This window comes from Bombina bombina, chromosome 1 (assembly GCF_027579735.1).
Source record: "Bombina bombina isolate aBomBom1 chromosome 1, aBomBom1.pri, whole genome shotgun sequence".
Taxonomy (NCBI): domain Eukaryota; kingdom Metazoa; phylum Chordata; class Amphibia; order Anura; family Bombinatoridae; genus Bombina; species Bombina bombina.
This window is the reverse complement of record NC_069499.1, coordinates 338,680,408-338,699,763: the sequence shown is the minus strand read 5'-3', so window position 1 is coordinate 338,699,763 and position 19,356 is coordinate 338,680,408. Positions and strand designations below refer to the sequence as shown.

General features: G+C 36.1%; 1 protein-coding gene across 1 annotated transcript in view; it reads right to left on the bottom strand.

The window, feature by feature from the left end:
• Positions 1 to 18,693, bottom strand: part of LOC128645272 (probable hydrolase PNKD) — a 408,654-nt gene extending 389,961 nt beyond the window's left edge. Inside the window, 1 exon segment of the mRNA XM_053698128.1 lies at positions 18,540 to 18,693. Coding sequence (XP_053554103.1) covers positions 18,540 to 18,667 — 128 coding nt within the window. The 5' untranslated portion in view covers positions 18,668 to 18,693.
• Between the last annotated feature and the right edge of the window lie 663 nt (positions 18,694 to 19,356).

The following is a 19,356-nucleotide window of genomic DNA, read 5'->3' as shown; positions in this document are numbered from 1 at the left end:
GGGTAAGCTGTTTTGGCCAGCAGCAGGCATTGTCATATATGCAATTTATCTTAGCAATTCTAAACTTTTAGTTGGGGGTGCTATGACAATGGGTGGTGCATTTACCCCAAGGACTATCTAACAAATCTTGGATAGTTTGAATTTTTTCTCCTCATTTCTACTGTTTTTTTAATAGCAGAATCAGATAAACACATGTACAACAGGGATATGAAACAGTTCTCAATTAGTAAAATTGAAGTAAATCTAAAAATAAACAGATTGTGTAAAAAATGGGGGGGCAGCAAACAACTTACTTGTTTTCTTGCTAAATGGGCACTTGAAAATTCCCAGTCTAGCCCTGCCCCCAGTGTAATAAGGGATCTATCATTACAAAATTTGAGTTTCATGGTGAAAGGAGTTTTGCAACAAATGTCCTATACTGAACATGGACAATAAACCAATTGCAGCTAGGTGTCAAATAGTTTTTACTATTTGGCAGAGCAAATTTTATTACATACATCTAGATTCACAAGACAGTGTCCTTTTTCAAGAAACAGACACTCTAGGATATCTTAAGCCATGTTTTAATTTAGGTTATTGGATGACCAAGTATGATAGACATGTCATGTTATGTTAGACATGTCATGTTTAGTATAACAAAAAAAAATCCTCATGATGTCACAATAGGATTGTTTATAAGTGTATATGTACAAGACCCATCATGTTTGAGAGGTACCATCATTGAACATGTCAAAACCCACATACGCGGGGGTAATAGAACCATTGCCCTACCTAAGAAAGAAACTTTGTGGATCCATACCATGAACACACTAATACCAAATGGTCTGAACAAGGATATAGATCTAGCTGCCTTTTTAGAAACATAAGACTGGTCAGTTATCCTAGGGTAGCATATATATATTCATACATTACATGGGAAGGTTTATCACATCATCAATAATACTAGTTTCTATGACTAGATCAGGCAATGTAGAAATACCAAGTTCCTGTCAATTATCAAATATAACTAAGGGCACATTTAAATGTTATATAAGAAAAATACAATAATAATATAATATACAAATATTCAAAATATGTAAAATCAAATAAATATATTCCATTCTCTGAATATGATATCATCCTAGTTGGATAAGTTTTAGAAAAGTTTTAATTAGAGTATATGTTCAGTTATATTTACTTTTTATAGCTAAAAATACATCTAAGGAACATTCCAGTTTTTAAACACATTCTTATACATAAGTATTTTAATCACTTTTTAAAAGAACCATTTTTATGATTTAGAATAATATCTGTATTAAAGATGATTTTAACATAAACCCATTGATCCTCCAACAATAGATAACAAAAATGTACATGCACCATTTTTTTGTTCTATTAAATATTGGGCAACTCCTTCCTGAATATAAGAAAGGGGGCCAGATTATGTATGTTATTGGTATATAAAGAATGAAAAATTTTAAGAATCACATACATGTGGTCTTTATAAGCTATAGTGTGTGTGTGTGTATATATATTGGGCAGGTGTAGCCCAGTGGTTAAGTTCACTGCCCCGGAACACACAGGTTGTGGGTTCGAATCTGATCTATTAGTTTCAGTTTTTTTCTTAAACGAAAGTATAAAAATATTATGATGTCTGTTGTTTCTTTACCAACCGGCCCCTGTTATACTAAATGTACAATTGCGATATAGTATTGTTTAAATTAGATCATGAATGTGAGGGCATCGTTTGGGATAAGATGTAGGCTAATTGTAAAACACTTTTCCGTTTTTTTTTTTTTTTGTTGTTGTTTTTTTATACGTTATGTATGGTTCAAATGGTCTTTTGCCCGTTTTTCATATGGCAAACAGGTTGCGATTCATGTGCACTTGTTAAATAGTGCAGGCTTATTCCTCTATATTACCCGAATAGATGAACTATTACTGTGCATTCTAATACCGTTCATCTTAGCGGATGTGGGTCCTGTGTTCACGCCGCTTTGTAGATCCAAAATACACACCTCCGTCTCAGACGAATCAGGATGGACTTTACATTCGTCATTGGAGGTGTGAGCATTTAGCCCAATCAGAAGTGTATTTATACGGGAATATAAGGATCATCCGTCCACATACAAAACAGTCTCTGAAGAAGGAGTTATTACTATAACCTTTGAAACGCGTTAGACTTCACCAAATAGGAATGGACTGATCTTACAAACTGATAAGACTTTTTATTCATCCACTGGCTACATTTGTTTGTGGCTATCTGTTGCCGCATCGGTTTGTGGCTACCTGTGGCTATTCAACTACCTGTGGCCATTCCACTACACTAAATACCATATAGTGCAGTAATTGGATTGCACTTGTTGTGTATCGCTGTATAAATACCTCATACTTGTGAGGGTTTTTGATGTAAGCAGGCATTTTTAGGAGTGAATGTATGTGAATAAAGTGTAAGATTTTTAAACGATATCACACTATTTTGGCCTTTCTTTCTTTCACATATATTGCCGATACATCTATACCATCCGGAGAGGATCCATACTGAAAGAGGCCGAGGGAAAAGGTGCATTAACCTCCTGAAGTTTCATCCATACCCGGGAAAGCAGAAGGGAAAAAGGCAAGCTTGCTGTTTGAAGTTTCTCCAACATCCTAAGGGGCCAAGCCTAATCTACCGAGAGGGATTCCCTGAGGTGCTGATTCCTTACCTCATACGATTGAGGTTTTTTCTTGTAAGTCTGCATTCCACCCATACCCCTAGTCTGGAATTTTCTGACTTTCCATATATAACATATAAGTGGTCAAGCATCTGGGACAATTAGGAATTAGCATTCAACTTATTTTATGGTGTTTTATTTGCTGTATATTCTGTATTTGCCTCGTTATCGCCTCACACAGTGATTGTGTCAACTATATTCTTTTACAACCAGCGCTATTTTATCTCTTATCACGTGCTCTTGTCCTATCCATTTTTTTGAGGGGGGGGGGGGGAGTACTGGGCCAGCTGGGGAATATCTTTTCTCATCTGGTACAGTTTTCTCTCTCCTCCCCAAGGGATAGCTGCTATATGGTTGGTTCTTTGCTCCAAGGGGATCACTACCTTCTAGTTTGATATAGGTACACTCCTCTGTGCTCTTATATCTCTTTGTTACCCCCTCAGTCTAGCGCCTTCCACTTTTTCGCTTTTTGTCTCATATATGTACTGTATATACATTTCTAAAATTATAAAAAGGTATCCTATAACTTCAGCCAGTGTTTGCAATTTGTTTTATGGCCTGCCCTAAAAAAAAAAAAAAAAAAAAAAAAAAAAAAAAGGGGTGGATACCTTCCTTGCCTACTCTGGAAAGGGCCTGGTCTCTTTTTATACAAATGTACTGCGACTACTTTTTGTTCATAATATTCAATTATTAAAAGGAGCATTAAACACAATTGAATGCATAATATAAAAAAATGCAGCAGCCCTTACCCTGAATTTAAAATGAGAAGTAGGTTTCTGGCAAATTCAAAAGTTAAATCCATTTTCCCTTACCCTGTATCACGTGACAGCCATCAGCCACTCTTGCACATGCTCAACTGTATGCTCTATCATGTAAGTTTAATTTTGACTTAAAAGCCCCTTTAATTTTTAGATTTGTCAAATATCTGCACAATGTTACTCAATGGTGATGGTTATAACAGTATTGTATTTATAAATATATCTGTACCAAATTGTGTTTTAATCTATTAGTTTGGGTTTTTATCAAGGATTTCCTATTCCAACAGTCCTGGTTGGCCACAGTGGGTAAAGTTATATCAGTGTCAGCTGCTTTCTGTGTTACCTTCTAAATCTAAGTTAGGCAGAGGAGTGTTATCCTTGCATCTTTTGATCCATTTGAAAAGACGTGTTACAATCACTTTTATGTTATTGGATGACCAAATATGACAGAGTTGTCATGTTTAGTATCAAGAAAATACTCATGATGTTTCAATAGGATTGCTCATAAGTGTATGTGTACCGTATATACATAACTAAAAATATAAAAAAAAGGTATCCTATAACTTAAGCCAGTGCTTGCAATTTGATTTATGGCCTGCCCTAAAAAAAGGGTGGCTACCTTTCCTTGCCTACTCTGGATGGGGCCTGGTTAGAAACCTGGCCTCAGGAGGGGGGGGGGGAAGAAATGTATTTAAATGTGATTTCAGCAAACTAATGTAATTTAGTGGAGAGCCAACCTGTTTTGTATTGGATGTCAAATTCTTCACCAAAGCTCTATTGGGGCAGGAAATTACTCACCACTAGCAAGATAAAATTAAATAGGATTTTATCACATTTTATTTTAAACTTTGTCTAGTGTAATTCTGTTTGTTTGTTTTTATGTATACATTGACCTTTTTATTTTCATAATAAATGTTTGATTATTTAATTCTGGCTTTGTCTGATATAAGAGAGTCACGTTACTGAAGAGACTTATTAGTATTTCTTTTACATATATTTTTTTTTTACAAAATTTTATTTTTTGTAATCTATTAGATCAGGACAACTTTGGACTTCCTGTGCTAAGTGTCCTGGTGACGGCAGCTTACATAGTAGAATTAGCGTTGGTGGCATTAAAGGTTTTTTTTAAGTCTAGTGCAGACAGAAGGCGATTTAATTTTAACCATTGCGGCCACAAAACTACATCACAGATTCGCTTTGAGGATTTGGTTTGTGACAGTGGGTTAATTTCTGTCTTTTTTGGGGTGACTTACTCCATTACTCTACAAAGGTTTATGGTTTATGTTAATAAAGAGACATGAAACTCAAAAACAGATATGGGCCTATTTGGCCTAGCTTTTTTTTTTTTTTTTTTTTTAACTTGTAGACCACCATCTTCACACCTTCAACACCTTGACTTCTAAAGTTACTCTGTACTAAGATCATGCATATAGATATGTGCATCATACTCTAGCTTAAACTGACAGCAAATTGTGTCACTGCTCTAGTAACAAAACTCTACAATTCCTAGCTTATTTTACAGAGCAAAGTCACTAAAATAGTGTTCGACTAATGCCAGGCACTAGGCTACCTATAAAATAAGCCTAGATGTCGGTTAAAATGTGGTGGCCTCTCATTGTTACACCTCTCCCCTTAGTCCATGTATTGGGACAGCTGAGTGTCACTAACATGTTCCTCAGGGCTATCTTCCTCTTTTATCCATTTCCCAATACATGGCTACAATAGATTCAGATAGCTCTGAGCATGACCTGTGAAGGTACGGGTCAGACAAGGGGTTAAATCTCTACTGTATGTGTTCTGGCACTCATGGAGTTAAATCACTGATGAAAGTGCATGTATAATTCAGCAAATGTGTTATTTTTCTTTGCACCTTGCCACTGGTGCATGAATTTATATTGTGTGTATCTCAGTCTATAAACTCATGTGCCCATATGTACTGTATTCATGTGTGTCTATATTTGCATGTGAGCCTGCAAGCACCTATACATTTCTAAGCATGCAATTCTATACAAGAATATCATATCAATATATGTGAGCCTGCAAGCACATAATACATTTCTAAGCATGCAATTCTATACAAGAATACCATATCAATATATGTGTGTGCACGCATGTGGCACTTTGTCTTCGATTCACTGTGCACGGTCAGCGTCTTTAAATCACCTGACTTTTAAATGAGAGGTAAATCCTCTAAAACAATATAAAACAGTTACATGTTTGGCTATATACAGAATACACTTTTCTATTTGTAGCTTTAGAACTGTTAAATTAATATCACCTCTACAATGGACAAAAGAACAGAGGTTTGTTCTTCACAAGAGATTTTGCACCTTCAAAAATGTGGTTCAACAACCATTATATGGAACAGATCGATATTTTTATTTAGTTTATTTTTTTACATAAATGCAACAAAAAAGAATGGAAGGACATAGCACTTCCCCAATGAGTCAATAGCACAGGCTATAAAAAAAAAAAAAAAAAAAAAAAAAAAAAAAAAAAAAAAAAAAAAACCAACAATACTGAAAAAACAATGGCTCCAGATAGAATTGTTCACAAAACCACTGTTGTAAAATTGTAACTTCCCTTTAACTACCTAACAGGTGTTTAACACAGGCCTCTCAGACAAGAAAAACCCTGTTCAGCTGCTGTGCAAAAGACTAAATTTCCCAAACATCAGAAGCAGGGACAGCTCTGCAGCTATGCTTTCGCTTGCATAATCATTTAGGTCAGGAATTAAACCTAGTGCAGGATACTTCAACTGTCAAACGGAAGGCTGGAAAGAAAGAACAGTGCTGCGTTTTCATTCTAAACTATGCAAATGCTTAGTCACTATCTCACTAATTACTGGTTCCAGGGCAGTGGCTTATAATCAGGAACTAAAAGATTCAGTGATTTCTAAACTACAGATAACAATGCCAGAACTGCCTCTACCTATAGCTACATAACCCTCCAGAAACATCATTATTTGTAACTCAACAAAAGTCTAATACATTTTCTACACCACTTTATAGTCTGTTGTAACCATTACACAGTCCCTTCAAACGTAAAGTGAAGGTAAAGTTACCTATAGTTCTATCAAGCATCGCATTATAGTTGCAAAATCAATATAAGTTTCATTCATCATGTTTTTAAATTTATCGTATAAATCAAGTTTTCACCTTTAGAATGCATTTTCTTAGCGTCCTCTAATTCAACCCGTATATTTAAAAACATTTCAGCTCTTGATTACGTTTTTTTAGGGTCCAATTGAAATTTCGTCCGTTAGGCGGCCGTCCCTCCACGTCATCTGCCCCTTTACTTATTTGCACATGCTCTATTCAAATTATTTATAGACTGATTACCACGGGCGCTCCCGTTTCGCGCTTACGTTTTACTTCCAAGTAAGGAATCCTTTTAAGAATAATAAGCATTTAGAGAGTGCAGCGTGAACGTGCATTTCAAAGACGAAGAGAGCGGGTGGGGCCACTGAAGACGTCACAAAGATAAGAAGACTGAAGTAGGGCTTGGGAGGAGTCGTGATGTAAGCGGTAGGGATTTTTAAATATAATTTTTATTGAAAAATATTGAATGAATAATAAAAAAATAAAAAAGCGACCTTAGTGATTAGGGTTATAAGGATAAATGCAAAAAGAGGCAGAATCTTAACATCACTACTGAAGGGTGCTCGTGAAGACAAGGGACACTGCCAATGACTATTCCATTTAAAAAAAAAAAAAAAAAAAAAAAAAAAAAAAAAATCTTAAAAAAGGGACACTGAACCCAAATTTTTTCTTTTGTGATTCAGATAGAAAGTTGCTCTAAATTGAATGCTCTATTTAACTCCTTTTTTTTGGGTTCAGAACTGTGGACAGCACTTTTTTATTGGTGAATGAATGTAGCCAACAATCAGCAAGAACAACCCAGGTTGTTCACCAAAAGTGGTCCGGCATCTAAACTTATATTTCAAATAAAGATACCAAGAGAATGAAGAAAATTTGATAATAGGAGTAAATTGGAAAGTTGCTTAAAATTGCATGCTCTATCTGAATCATGAATGAAAAAAAATTGGGTTCAGTGTCCCTTTAACCCCTTAATGACCACAGCACTTTTCCATTTTCTGTCCGTTTGGGACCAAGGCTATTTTTACATTTCTGCGGTGTTTGTGTTTAGCTGTAATTTTCCCCTTACTCATTTAATGTACCCACACATATTATATACCGTTTTTCTCGCCATTAAATGGACTTTCAAAATACACCATTATTTTCATCATATCTTATAATTTACTATAAAAAAAATTTATAAAATATGAGGAAAAAATTGAAAAAAAAAAAACACACTTTTTCTAACTTTGACCCCCAAAATCTGTTATACATCTACAACCACCAAACAAAAACCATGCTAAATAGTTTCTAAATTTTGTCCTGAGTTTAGAAACACCCAATGTTTACATGTTCTTTGCAAGTTATAGGGCCATAAATACAAGTAGCACTTTGCTATTTCCAAACCACTTTTTTTCAAAATTAGCGCTAGTTACGTTGGGACACTGATATCTTTCAGGAATACCTGAATATCCATTGACATGTATATATTTTTTTTTAGAAGACATCCCAAAGTATTGATCTAGGCCCATTTTGGTATATTTCATGCCACCATTTCACCGCCAAATGCGATCAAATAAAAAAAATTGTTCACTTTTTCACAATTTTTTTCACAAACTTTAGGTTTCTCACTGAAATTATTTACAAAAAAAAATATGCAATTATAGCATACATGGTTGTAAATGCTTCTTTGGGATCTCCTTTGTTCATAAATAGCAGACATATATGGCTTTGGTTTTGCTTTTTACTAATTAGAAGGCTGCTAAATGAGACTGCGCACCACACGTGTATTATGCCCAGCAGTGAAGGGGTTAATTAGGGAGCTTCTAGGGTTAATTTTAGCTTCAGTGTAGTGTAGTAGACAACCCCAAGTATTGATCTAGGCCCATTTTGGTATATTTCATGCCACCATTTCACCGCCAAATACAATCAAATTAAAAAAAAACGCTAAATTTTTCACAATTTTAGGTTTCTCACTGAAATTATTTACAAACAGCATGTGCAATTATGGCACAAATAGTTGTAAATGCTTCTCTGGGATCCCCTTTGTTCAGAAATAGCAGACATATATGACTTTGGCGTTGCTTTTTGGTAATTAGAAGGCCGCTAAGTGCTGCTGCGCATCACACATGTATTATGGCTAGCAGTTAAGGGGTTAATTAGGTAGTTTGTAGGGAGCTTGCGGGGTTAATTTTAGCTTTAGTGTAGAGATCAGCCTCCCACCTGACACATCAGACCCCCTGATATCTCCCAAACAGCTCCCTTCCCTCCCCCACCCCACAATTGTCCCCGCCATCTTAAGTACTGGCAGAAAGTCTGCCAGTACTAAAATAAACGTTTTTTTAAAAAAAAATAAAAAAATACATCTTTAGCATATTTACATATGCTACTTTGTAGGATCCCCCTTAGCCCCCAACCTCCCTGATCCCCCCCCAAAACAGCTCTCTACCCCCCCCCCCCCCTGCCTTATTGGGGGCCATCTTGGGTACTGGCAGCTGTCTGCCAGTACCCAGTTAACAATATTTTTTTATCTTTTTTATTTAATTTTTTAACAGTTTTCTGTAGTGTAGCTTCCCCACGACCAACCCCTACCCCCACCCCCTCCCAGATCCCTTAGATTACTTTTTGGGGGCATTTATTCCCCCTCTTCCTCCCACTTATTACATAATTATTTCTGTAGTGTAAGCAGTTCCCACCCGCTCCCTCCCGTGCACGCGCGCGTGTCTGTGCGCGCCCCTGACTCTCCCGCCCCCGATCCCGCCCCCCTCTGTGACTCTGAATCCATCGATGGCTGCCCACCCGCCTCCCACTGCAGCTCCCACCCACCAACGATTGCGCCCATCGATGTCCGGTGTAGAGAGGGCCACAGAGTGGCTCTCTCTGCACCGGAGGGGTACAGATTGTTATTGCAGGATGCCTCGATATTGAGGCATCCTGCAATAACCGGAAAGCAGCTGGAAGCGATGAGGATCGCTTCCAGCTGCTTTCCAAACCGAGGACGTACGCCATACGTCCTCAGGCGTTAACTGCCTTTTTTCTGAGGACGTATGGCGTACGTCCTCGGTCATTAAGGGGTTAAACAGAGCAAAGAGATTGCAAAATACGTTACCAAGTATCCTTATATTTGTATGTTTCCACACCAAAGGGAAGGAACTCTCAATAAACACAGGTGAAATATGTTGGCAAACAAATCTCTCTATGCAAAACATTTTTTAAAAACATTTGTTTTTGCTTAAACTATGAAAAAATAATCATTTTTATACTTCATTTAGTCTGTCTTGTTCTTTAACTTCTACATTCCCTATCTTAATGCAAGACATTTTTAAATCATGAAAAGAAGTCTCTACATTGTAAATTAATCTACTTTTAAGGTCGGCCAAAATGTCTGTCAAATCTAAGGGACCTTGTGCTGCAATAGGAAACCATATTGCTTCCTGTGGGGCAGCAACTTCAGCATCTACATAATAAGTAATAATAGCAAATGATTATATGGGTGTCCAGCCTTATTACTTAAAGTGCCACATTGCATTTGTTTTATTTACCACTAGCAAGGCACAGGGTGCAAATGTTTAGAAATCTGACTCATAAAAATAACACAACAACAACAAATATCTAGCTAAAAAGAGCAATTATTTTCCAAGATATGACTGGTTACTAGACAGACCTAGAAATGCTACACTAGACTGCCTGCCAGAGAGGAGAGAAATGCATCCCTTCTAAACACTTCATTAGGAAAACGTTAATCTGGAAAAGGGAGTCTGGGCTATACCTGACAGAATCCTGTAATCTGAGGTAGAGATTTAGGTGGCATCAGGTTTCTCAGTGAAATCTGGAAGCAAAGAGTCAAAGGACAGAGCACAAAAAACAGAGCAATCCTGCAAATTGAGGGATAATTGGGAACTCTTGGAAACTGAATAGAAAAACTGCATCAAAACACAAACCTGACAGAATTTGGGCTAATGAGAACATAAAAAGTGCTAGAAAGAGGGAAAATCAAGAGTGTTGGAAAACTAGGTAAATATCAATTACTTTAGGTTGAAGTAATGGGATGATGTAAATTATTATCCCATATTTGTAGTAGGACAAAAAGACAGGCACCACATTTTACAATACCTTTTTCATACACACAGTATTTCTATACAAAAAGCACTGCTTGGCTTGTGTGTGTGTGTGGGGGGGGGGGGTAAACAAAAACAACAACAACAACAACAACTCTTCAGCATTCTGGTGAGCTGCTAAGTTGATTTAAAATTGTCAAGTCCTGAATAATAAGAAGTTAACATATTCTGCAGCACTATTACAAAAATATTAAAGGGACAGTCAAGTCCAAAAAAAAAAAACTTATGATTCAAAGAGGGCATGCAATTTTAAACAAATTTCCAATTTACTTTTATCACCAATTTTGTTTTGTTCTCTTGGTATTCTTAGTTGAAAGCTAAACCTAGGAGGTACATATGCTAATTTCTTAGACCTTGAAGGCCGCCTCTAATCTAAATGCATTTTGACAGTTTTTCACCACTAGAGGGTGTTAGTTCATGTGTTTTATATAGATAACATTGAGATCATACACGTGAATTTACCATAGAGTGAGCACTAATTGGCTAAAATGCAAGTCTGTCAAAAGAACTGAAATAAGGGGGCAGTCTGCAGAGGCTGAGATACAAGGTAATTACAGAGGTAAAATGTGTATTATAACTGTTAGTTATGCAAAACTGGGGAATGGGTAATTAAGGGATTTTCTATCTTTTAAAACAAATTCTGGTGTTGACTGTCCCTTTAATTATAATAAAAAAAAAAAAAAACAACAACAACTGAAGTCTAAGTGTGAGGTAACTATTCAAAGCGGACTAAGTGGTACAAAGTCTCATTCGAAGTGCTGTGGAATCTGTTGGCGCTCTACAAATAACCGATAATAATAATAGCTATATCATGTACTATATTCTGGGATGAAGGTTACAGAGTACAGTATTTTACAGACATGAAATGGGTTCAGATTAGAACAAATGTATAAAGGAATAAGAGCAAGTTTACAAACCACAGGTTACTGCTTATTTTAGCAAAGCCTGTTATGCCAAGATGTGTTCTTTGGGACTGTGCAAGCTCTCTACACACACACACACAACGGTTATACTTTACAAGAAACCCATAAACAGATGGTGTTCAGATCTCCCCATCCCTTGCTTCCAGATTCTGTCTGCACATTTATTTATACACACATGCATATATACATGCACGTTTGTCCACCTACGCAACTCTGCATTAAAATAAACTGTAAAGCCCTATAAGCAGACTCTGATTGGATCTACTGAAAAACAGCACTCTGTCACTCAGATAATTTAAGATAAAATAGAATGGATCGTTACCCATAACAAAACCAGCCAGGAGTGCACCGCAGTTTGTAAACAAAGTGCGTCTCACAAATTTGCAACCCTACTCCAGCCCAACTGTGTCCCTCAACGTGATTAACCAGTTTACTGCAGGTCTGTCCCCAGATCTTTCCCATTAAATCACCAGCAACATTATAATTTGCACATACATACATACACACACACACACAGAAAGTCCAGTACTTAGTTGCAAGCTCTCAGCTAATATTAAAAGCTAAACTGGAAGAGTTAGTTACTGCATCTGGCCAAATGGGACAAGCCCAGGTACCACATCAAGGTCTCTCCCAAAACCTGGGTCCCTAATACAGCCATACAAATGCAAGCACTCAATCAAACAAACTAGGAACAAGTCAAGGGTTTACAGACTTTTGTAATCACCCTAGTATATGTATATCACAAGCCACCCCATCCTGGAAACTCTCCGGGAAATATTGGTAGGTGTACTAATGTAAAGAACCCAGCTTTTCTGTTAAATTATATTAAGAATTGAAGTGGCTTCATTAATTCATATGGGGGGCATCTAATGAACTAGATAGAATGCCAAGCCAACTACCCCCAAAAATGCACACAATGTTTTCGCAATACAAACATTTGACTTTCTGTACATGAACTACAAGGTTGTGCCAAATATCAATCAACATTTTCTGTAGAGCAAAATGACTTGCTGACATTACCCCTAATACTTCCTAGGTGACATTTCTTCTGTTACATTATGTGGTCAGTAAATGCAGCAGTATATTACATGTTTGCTTTAACCAAAGAGTTAACACCGTAGAAGCTGGTAACTGAAGCAGCGCAGATTAATTTATTTCACTTAGGGAGTGTTAAAAGGAGGCGAAAATATGTGATAAAAAAAAAAATGATCTTTGTGATGCATCACACTATATGCACTATGCTATTTTCACACTCTTGGTGACTAAGCACCTCTGTGGTAAATAAGCGCCTACGTAAGACTATGAACAATGTGTTACTGGTATGTGAATACTTGCACATTACATTCCTACCCTCCGGTAATTTATTTCAGATAACCAAGTAATATAGTCACAAATAAATTATTTGCAGCTCGTATAGGTGTCACCTATGTTTGGTATTTTGTCCAAATTACCTTTTCTTTGAGATCATTATCATTTATATATAGGGTTTACAAATAATAATTCCCTGTGTTCAAACACATTTCTAGCATGCATATTTAAAAAAAAATATTTTGAAAAATTACAAAAAGCTAATAAGGACAACTCCTTCTGCTTTATTGGTGGACAGTGACACACCCCTGCAAGTATGACAAGAAAATAAAAGGTTTACTTGTGACTTGAACAGGAGCTTTCCTGCTTTAAAAAAAAAAAAAAAAAAAAAAAAAAAAAAGAGAAATACAATTTAAAATGCCATCTTATGAATCACAGAAAACAGTTCAGTAAAAAAAATCTCAAACAATCATAAAGAACAAAGAAGAAAAAAAAAAAACATTCTAAATGAGAGAACAGGATAGGGAACAAACACTAGAGGTCGATTTGTATTTTTCTAAGCATAGATAAAACATGCAAAATGATTTGATTTTGCTAAACTGTATTGTTTGCCCCTCTTTTATATAAATATCATTTTACATATGAAAGATTACAGAAAATGCACACTGCTTTGGTATTTAAAGAGCTACAAGTCCATATTTAACTCAAACACTTTCCATTGTCCTCCAAATGTGCTTTTTCTATGTATTATTTCCATATAAACTCCGTACTGCTTGCAAGTACGCTCAGAGCTACAGCTGTGGCCCACTGCACTAGTTTTTGTAGTTCCTTAGAAGAAGTTGACCTAAGAATGTGTGCAGTCGTTTTTATTGTCCCAGGAAAAGTGGAATTAACAATGTGAGTTCTAAATGTAGGGGACCTGGCAAATATGGTGACCCTTAAAAGATCCTTCTAGAGAGGAAAAAAAGCAGATTGAGGGTTGCAACATTACCTAAACTGGCCCTCTGCTACCCTACATTAGGAAATTTATTAAATTAAAGGGACAGAAAATAAATTAAAATGTGCATGGGTGTATTTAAATTTGATATATAAGGATTTAAGTAATATACTTTTAAAGGCAAAAAAAAAGGCTTTTTGCAAGTCTTCGACCCCCTACGACTGCAGGTTCTCACAAAAGAACCTGCAGTCCGTATTTAACAAGCAGCAGTTATCAGACTGCTGCTTTCCAAACCTCTCCCCATCTCTTAGGTGGCGAATTTCAATCTCCCCGGTCTGCGGCGTTGCACAAGAGCACAAAATTGTGTTCTTTTGTAATGCTGAATATCGGCACCGGAAGTGGCAGACAGGGGCGCATATGTACACTTGATAAATCTACCCCTAAAAGTTTTTTTTTTATTATTGTTTTCGGTGGCATATGCACATATCCTGTGAGTGCCCATGTGCCAGATTTCAAAACTATCCATGCTCAGAGAGGTAGATGTGGTGTATAGTGCTTATAAGACATATTTTGTGTCATACAAGCTACTGCTGACCCTCTCAGACCTTTCTATTCATTTAATCCTAAATATTGAACTGCAGCCCCTCATGTGTTAGGAAGTTGGGTGCTACTGTTTTATAACATGCATTTCAAATTAAAGGGACACGAAACCTAATTTTTTATTTAATGATTAAGATAGAGAATGCAATTTTAAACACCTTTCTAATATCAAGTTATTTGTTCTCTTGGTATCTTTTGTTGAAAAGCTGGAATGTAAGCTCAGGAGCGTGCACGTGTCTGAAGCACTATATGGCAGCAGTTTTGCAAGAATGTTATCAGTTTGCACTATTTCCTGCCATGTAGTTCTCAAGACACCTACCTAGGTATCTCTTCAACAAAGAATACCATGGGAACAAAGCAAACTTGATAATCAGAAGTAAAATGGAAACTTTCTTCTTTTTTTTTTTAAGTTGTAAGCTCTGTCTTAATTACAATGTTTTGAGTTTCATATCCCTTCAAATTCACTGAAGGCAGTGGTGTATTTTGCACCCTACATGAAGCACAAGGCAAGTACATTAAAGAGACACGGAACCCAAATTTTATGTTCCATGATTCAGATAGAGCATGCAATTTAAAGCAACTTTCTAATTTACTCCTATTATTAATTTTTTTTCATTCTCTTGCTATCTTTATTTAAAAAGCAAGAACATAAGTTTAGAAGCCGGACCATTTGTTTACAACCTGGATTGTCTTTGCCGATTGGTGGATAAATGCTGTTCAGAGTCTCAACCAAAAATTGGCTGGCTCCTTAGCTTAAATGTCGTCTTTTTCAAATAAAGATAGCAAGAGAACAATTAAAAATCGATAAGAGTAAGTTAGAAAGTTGCTTAAAATTGCATGCTCTGAATCACAAAAGAAAAAAAAATGTGGGTTCAGTGTCCCTTTAAAGCAGACAGAAAAAATGCTGCATCTTATATGTCAATAGTGACTGAGCCAGTCAGCTGAAAGAAAACAGCAAATGCAGCCACTAAGGCCTAGTTTGCATTGAGGTAATAAAGGCTTGGAAACTGGTGGCGACATAAAAAATCTCCTTAAACTTTAATGGGGATAATTGTTTGTTTTTTTATTACCAGTTTACACAATTTACCACATGAATGGAAACTAGGCCCAAGTTGGCTGCACTAGTCACATGCTAATGTAGTGGAGCAAGTGCATAGCATATTAAATGACTTGACAAATATGCAGAGCACATGCATGACATAGGGACAGCGCTGGACATAAAGAAATGTAAGAGCATTTGTTGTAACAGCTCATGTATCACATTATGTCTGCACACATATCTGTACAATAATAAAGTCATACTGGCCAATCAAGAAGGAATCTTGACATTCTAGCAGTAACTAACAACTCATTTAAATATAATATATCACATACGTGTGTGTTTTATGTGTAGTGAGCTCAATAATATCAGAAGTATTTGTATGCATTATTTGGAAAAGAGAAATACAGATATTAAGGCAACAAGTTTGAAAGAGACCGCAAACAGCTTCATTTCTTCATTAAAAACTGCTGAATAGAAGTTTAATTCCAAGGAATTTACAAAATACAGGAAGTCACCACTTCAAGTTGGACTATTTCTCTTTCATCTTAAAACTCTCCTTTAGTGTATTGGTTGACATTAAACACGATTTATAATAAGCACATCATACCACTAATATGTGCATCTAATTAAATGTTACTTGCAGAAAAGCAATTTAAAAAAGGGACATTAAACACTAAATAAATTTTATGTAATATTATGCATTCAAAGAAAAGATTAGTTTGAGAATAACATGTAGATGTATTTTTTAAAGTGTTGTGAGCTGTTTAAAGTGAATGTAAAGTTTGCGGAATGAGTGCCCGGTTTTTGATAATCCTATTAATAAACAGGGGCACTTTCATTCATCAAACTTTACATTTCACTGGTTTTGTTAAAATACTTACCTTTTCTTCTTGAAAGCCGCTCCAGCTCTTCTCCAGCCTGTCGCAAGCCTCTTCATACATCATCAATGACAATTCCGGCATCCTCCAATCACGGCTCCCCCCCCCCCCCCCCGGGAGAATCATTGGCTAAAGCAATGCCGTGATTGGAGGAAGGCCGAGATCGTCATTTCTGACGTAGGAAGAGGCTTGCGACAAGCGGGGGAAGCGATGGAGTGGCTTTCACTAAGAAAAGGTAAGTATTTTAACAAAACCAGTGAAATGTACATTCACTTTAAATATTGACAAAATAAGTGTAAAGTATTAGTGTCTATAAAACAAATGGGATCTGCCATGTTGTAACTGAGGTTACTTTCTTTGCTGTGGCCAATTAGGGACAGTTATAAATAGGTCACTAGAGTGTGCAGCCAATGGCTGTGTGGAATATAACAGTGTTCTGCACTTCCATTTCTATCAGGAACTTAAAAGCACACAATTTTAGAATGGAATTACAGGAGAAGGGAACAAAATAAATAAATGTAAGTATATTGCAAAGATTCCTAGAGCTGACCCTTCAAGTAGGTGTTTACATATACAAAAGGGTGGGAAAATATCAGTATAGTACAGTGGTTTTCAAGGTGTGAGGAGGGACTCCTCAGGGGGGCGCGCAAGAAGGTTAAAATTGCTCAGAGACTGCTTTGCATTTGGGGGGGGGGGAAAGGGGCATCTATTATGGGGGGGGCACTGTCTTGTAAATTTCATCAGAGGGGGGCACCGCCTAAAAATGTAAAAAAAAAACCTGGTAAAACCTGGTATAGTAGTATAATATACAGTCAGAAGAAAACAAATATATTATTAATTTTACACAATAAAACCTGGATTTTGCTTACAGGACCGTTAAATGCAGTAGAATTACATAATCAACAAGCGCATAAAAAAAAAAAAAGACAATAAAATAGCAACTATGTAAAATGAGCAGTAGTTTTTTTCTAACAAATTTCAACATTTACTTTAGTATGCTACCCAGTATCATGTGACAGCCATCATCCAATCACAGATTAAAGTATGTATTCATTGTGAACTCTAGCAATGCTCTGTAGGATCTGGCGACTCAAAAAGTGTGCATATAAAAAAAGGACAATTTGATAGCTGAAGTAAATTGGAAAGATAAAACTGGATGCTTTACCAAATTATGAAAGTCATTAACTTTGACTACAGTGTATAGGCACTGTATAATAAATTATAATGAAAAAACAAAAAAAAAAAATAACCTCTTCCCTATCACTCACATTAAAAATTCCAGCAAAAACATTCATCCCCAAGGGTTGTGCACCAACACTTTGGGGTAATATTTACCTTCCTCTTGCAAAATAAAACATATTTTATAGATAAGTAATATGAATAGGAAATATACTATGAGAATACACAAATGTTTTATTTTATGGGACCCATTCCAGTAGTTTACAATGTTTTTATAAGGTATTTGCATTAGCTCAGCAATAGGATTAAAGTATTAATAGTTTATTCTGCAAACGTTAATGAAAAGATAGCAGTTGTGACCTGACAGCAACCTGTACCATGTGAGCTGCTTACAATTCAGTATTGTTTAACAATGCATGTACTATGTCAAAATGTGACCACCAGTTTACAAAGCCCATGACTTTAGCAACAGATGAACTAGTCATTACAGAAACAAAGTTATGTTATTATTAATATGCCTTTCATACAGTTTGCATGTTTAATACCAGTATGTTTTCCAGCCATAATATGGTTTCCAAGACACATGGTCATCAAATAAGCAATCAAGATGATTTGCCATTGGCATCTAAACGAAGAGTGCCAATTACAATATTTCCCCAACAAAATGAGGTAAGAGGTAATAGCTCTTAAATTGACAGACTACTATAATATGTATTTGGCTATATATCATAATGCTGAGATTGAATGACTGGCATTTTATCATTATGCATTTACACAGTAAACGATGGCCGGTGTGCTTTTAAGGTGTCATTCTGCGTAAGCCTGTATACTTATCATGCGGATGCTGGAATGACGATAGTAAATCATAATAAACTGTAACTTCATATGCTACTATATACATCTATACAGACATAACATGAGACACGGGATCTCACATGCAGCCCCTGTTGTGTGTACTGTATAGCAATGGTTTATTCTCAAAAAGCCTAGTATGATGTGTGGCATATACAGCATGAATATACTCACGCGATCCTGAAGAACGGTTTCTCTGTCCGAGCCATGATTGTCCTCGGTAAGCGTGAGGTTGATGGGCGGCGAAGAAAAAATAAAATCCCGCAACAACAGAATAGAGCCACGGCGGCTAGAAGCAGCATAAGCAACGCTACAGCATAAATCCAGGTGACCGCTGTCCCCGCCTCCTACATGCACACACCCCCAATTCCTATCAGCATAAAAACGCCTCTTCTGTTATCGTTATTATATAGTCATCTTGAAGTCCATAGTGACAGGTGAGTGCCAACCAGTGGCGACTATTGGGTATTACATCTTATTGGATTTTAACATGTTGTATGTTATATATATATATATATATATATATATATATATATATATATATATATATATATATATATATATATATATATATATATATATATATAACCTGTTATCCAACAAAAAGTATTAAAAATTCTTTAACAAACTGTTTTCTATTGGTTGAATTTAATTAATTCTACGACAAAACCTGAGATAGTCTCAGACAAACAATATCATTTGAATGCAAAAATTGATAGTGGTTTAATTGCAGGGATGTGAACAATTGAATACATACTATTAAGCTTTTGTCATAAATATAAATAAAGTTTTTTTTTTAAAAAAAGCATGAGCTACAAACTAAGTGATACAAGGGCAACATCTAATTACACACACAAAAAAATATATTTAAAACTAAAAGATGTAGACTTATCTTGTTTTTCATTTAGGTCTTTGCATGGGCATAGGAAGGGGTCAGTGGGGGGCACATCACCCCAGGAAATCATGTTGGAGGACAGATAATGCAGATATC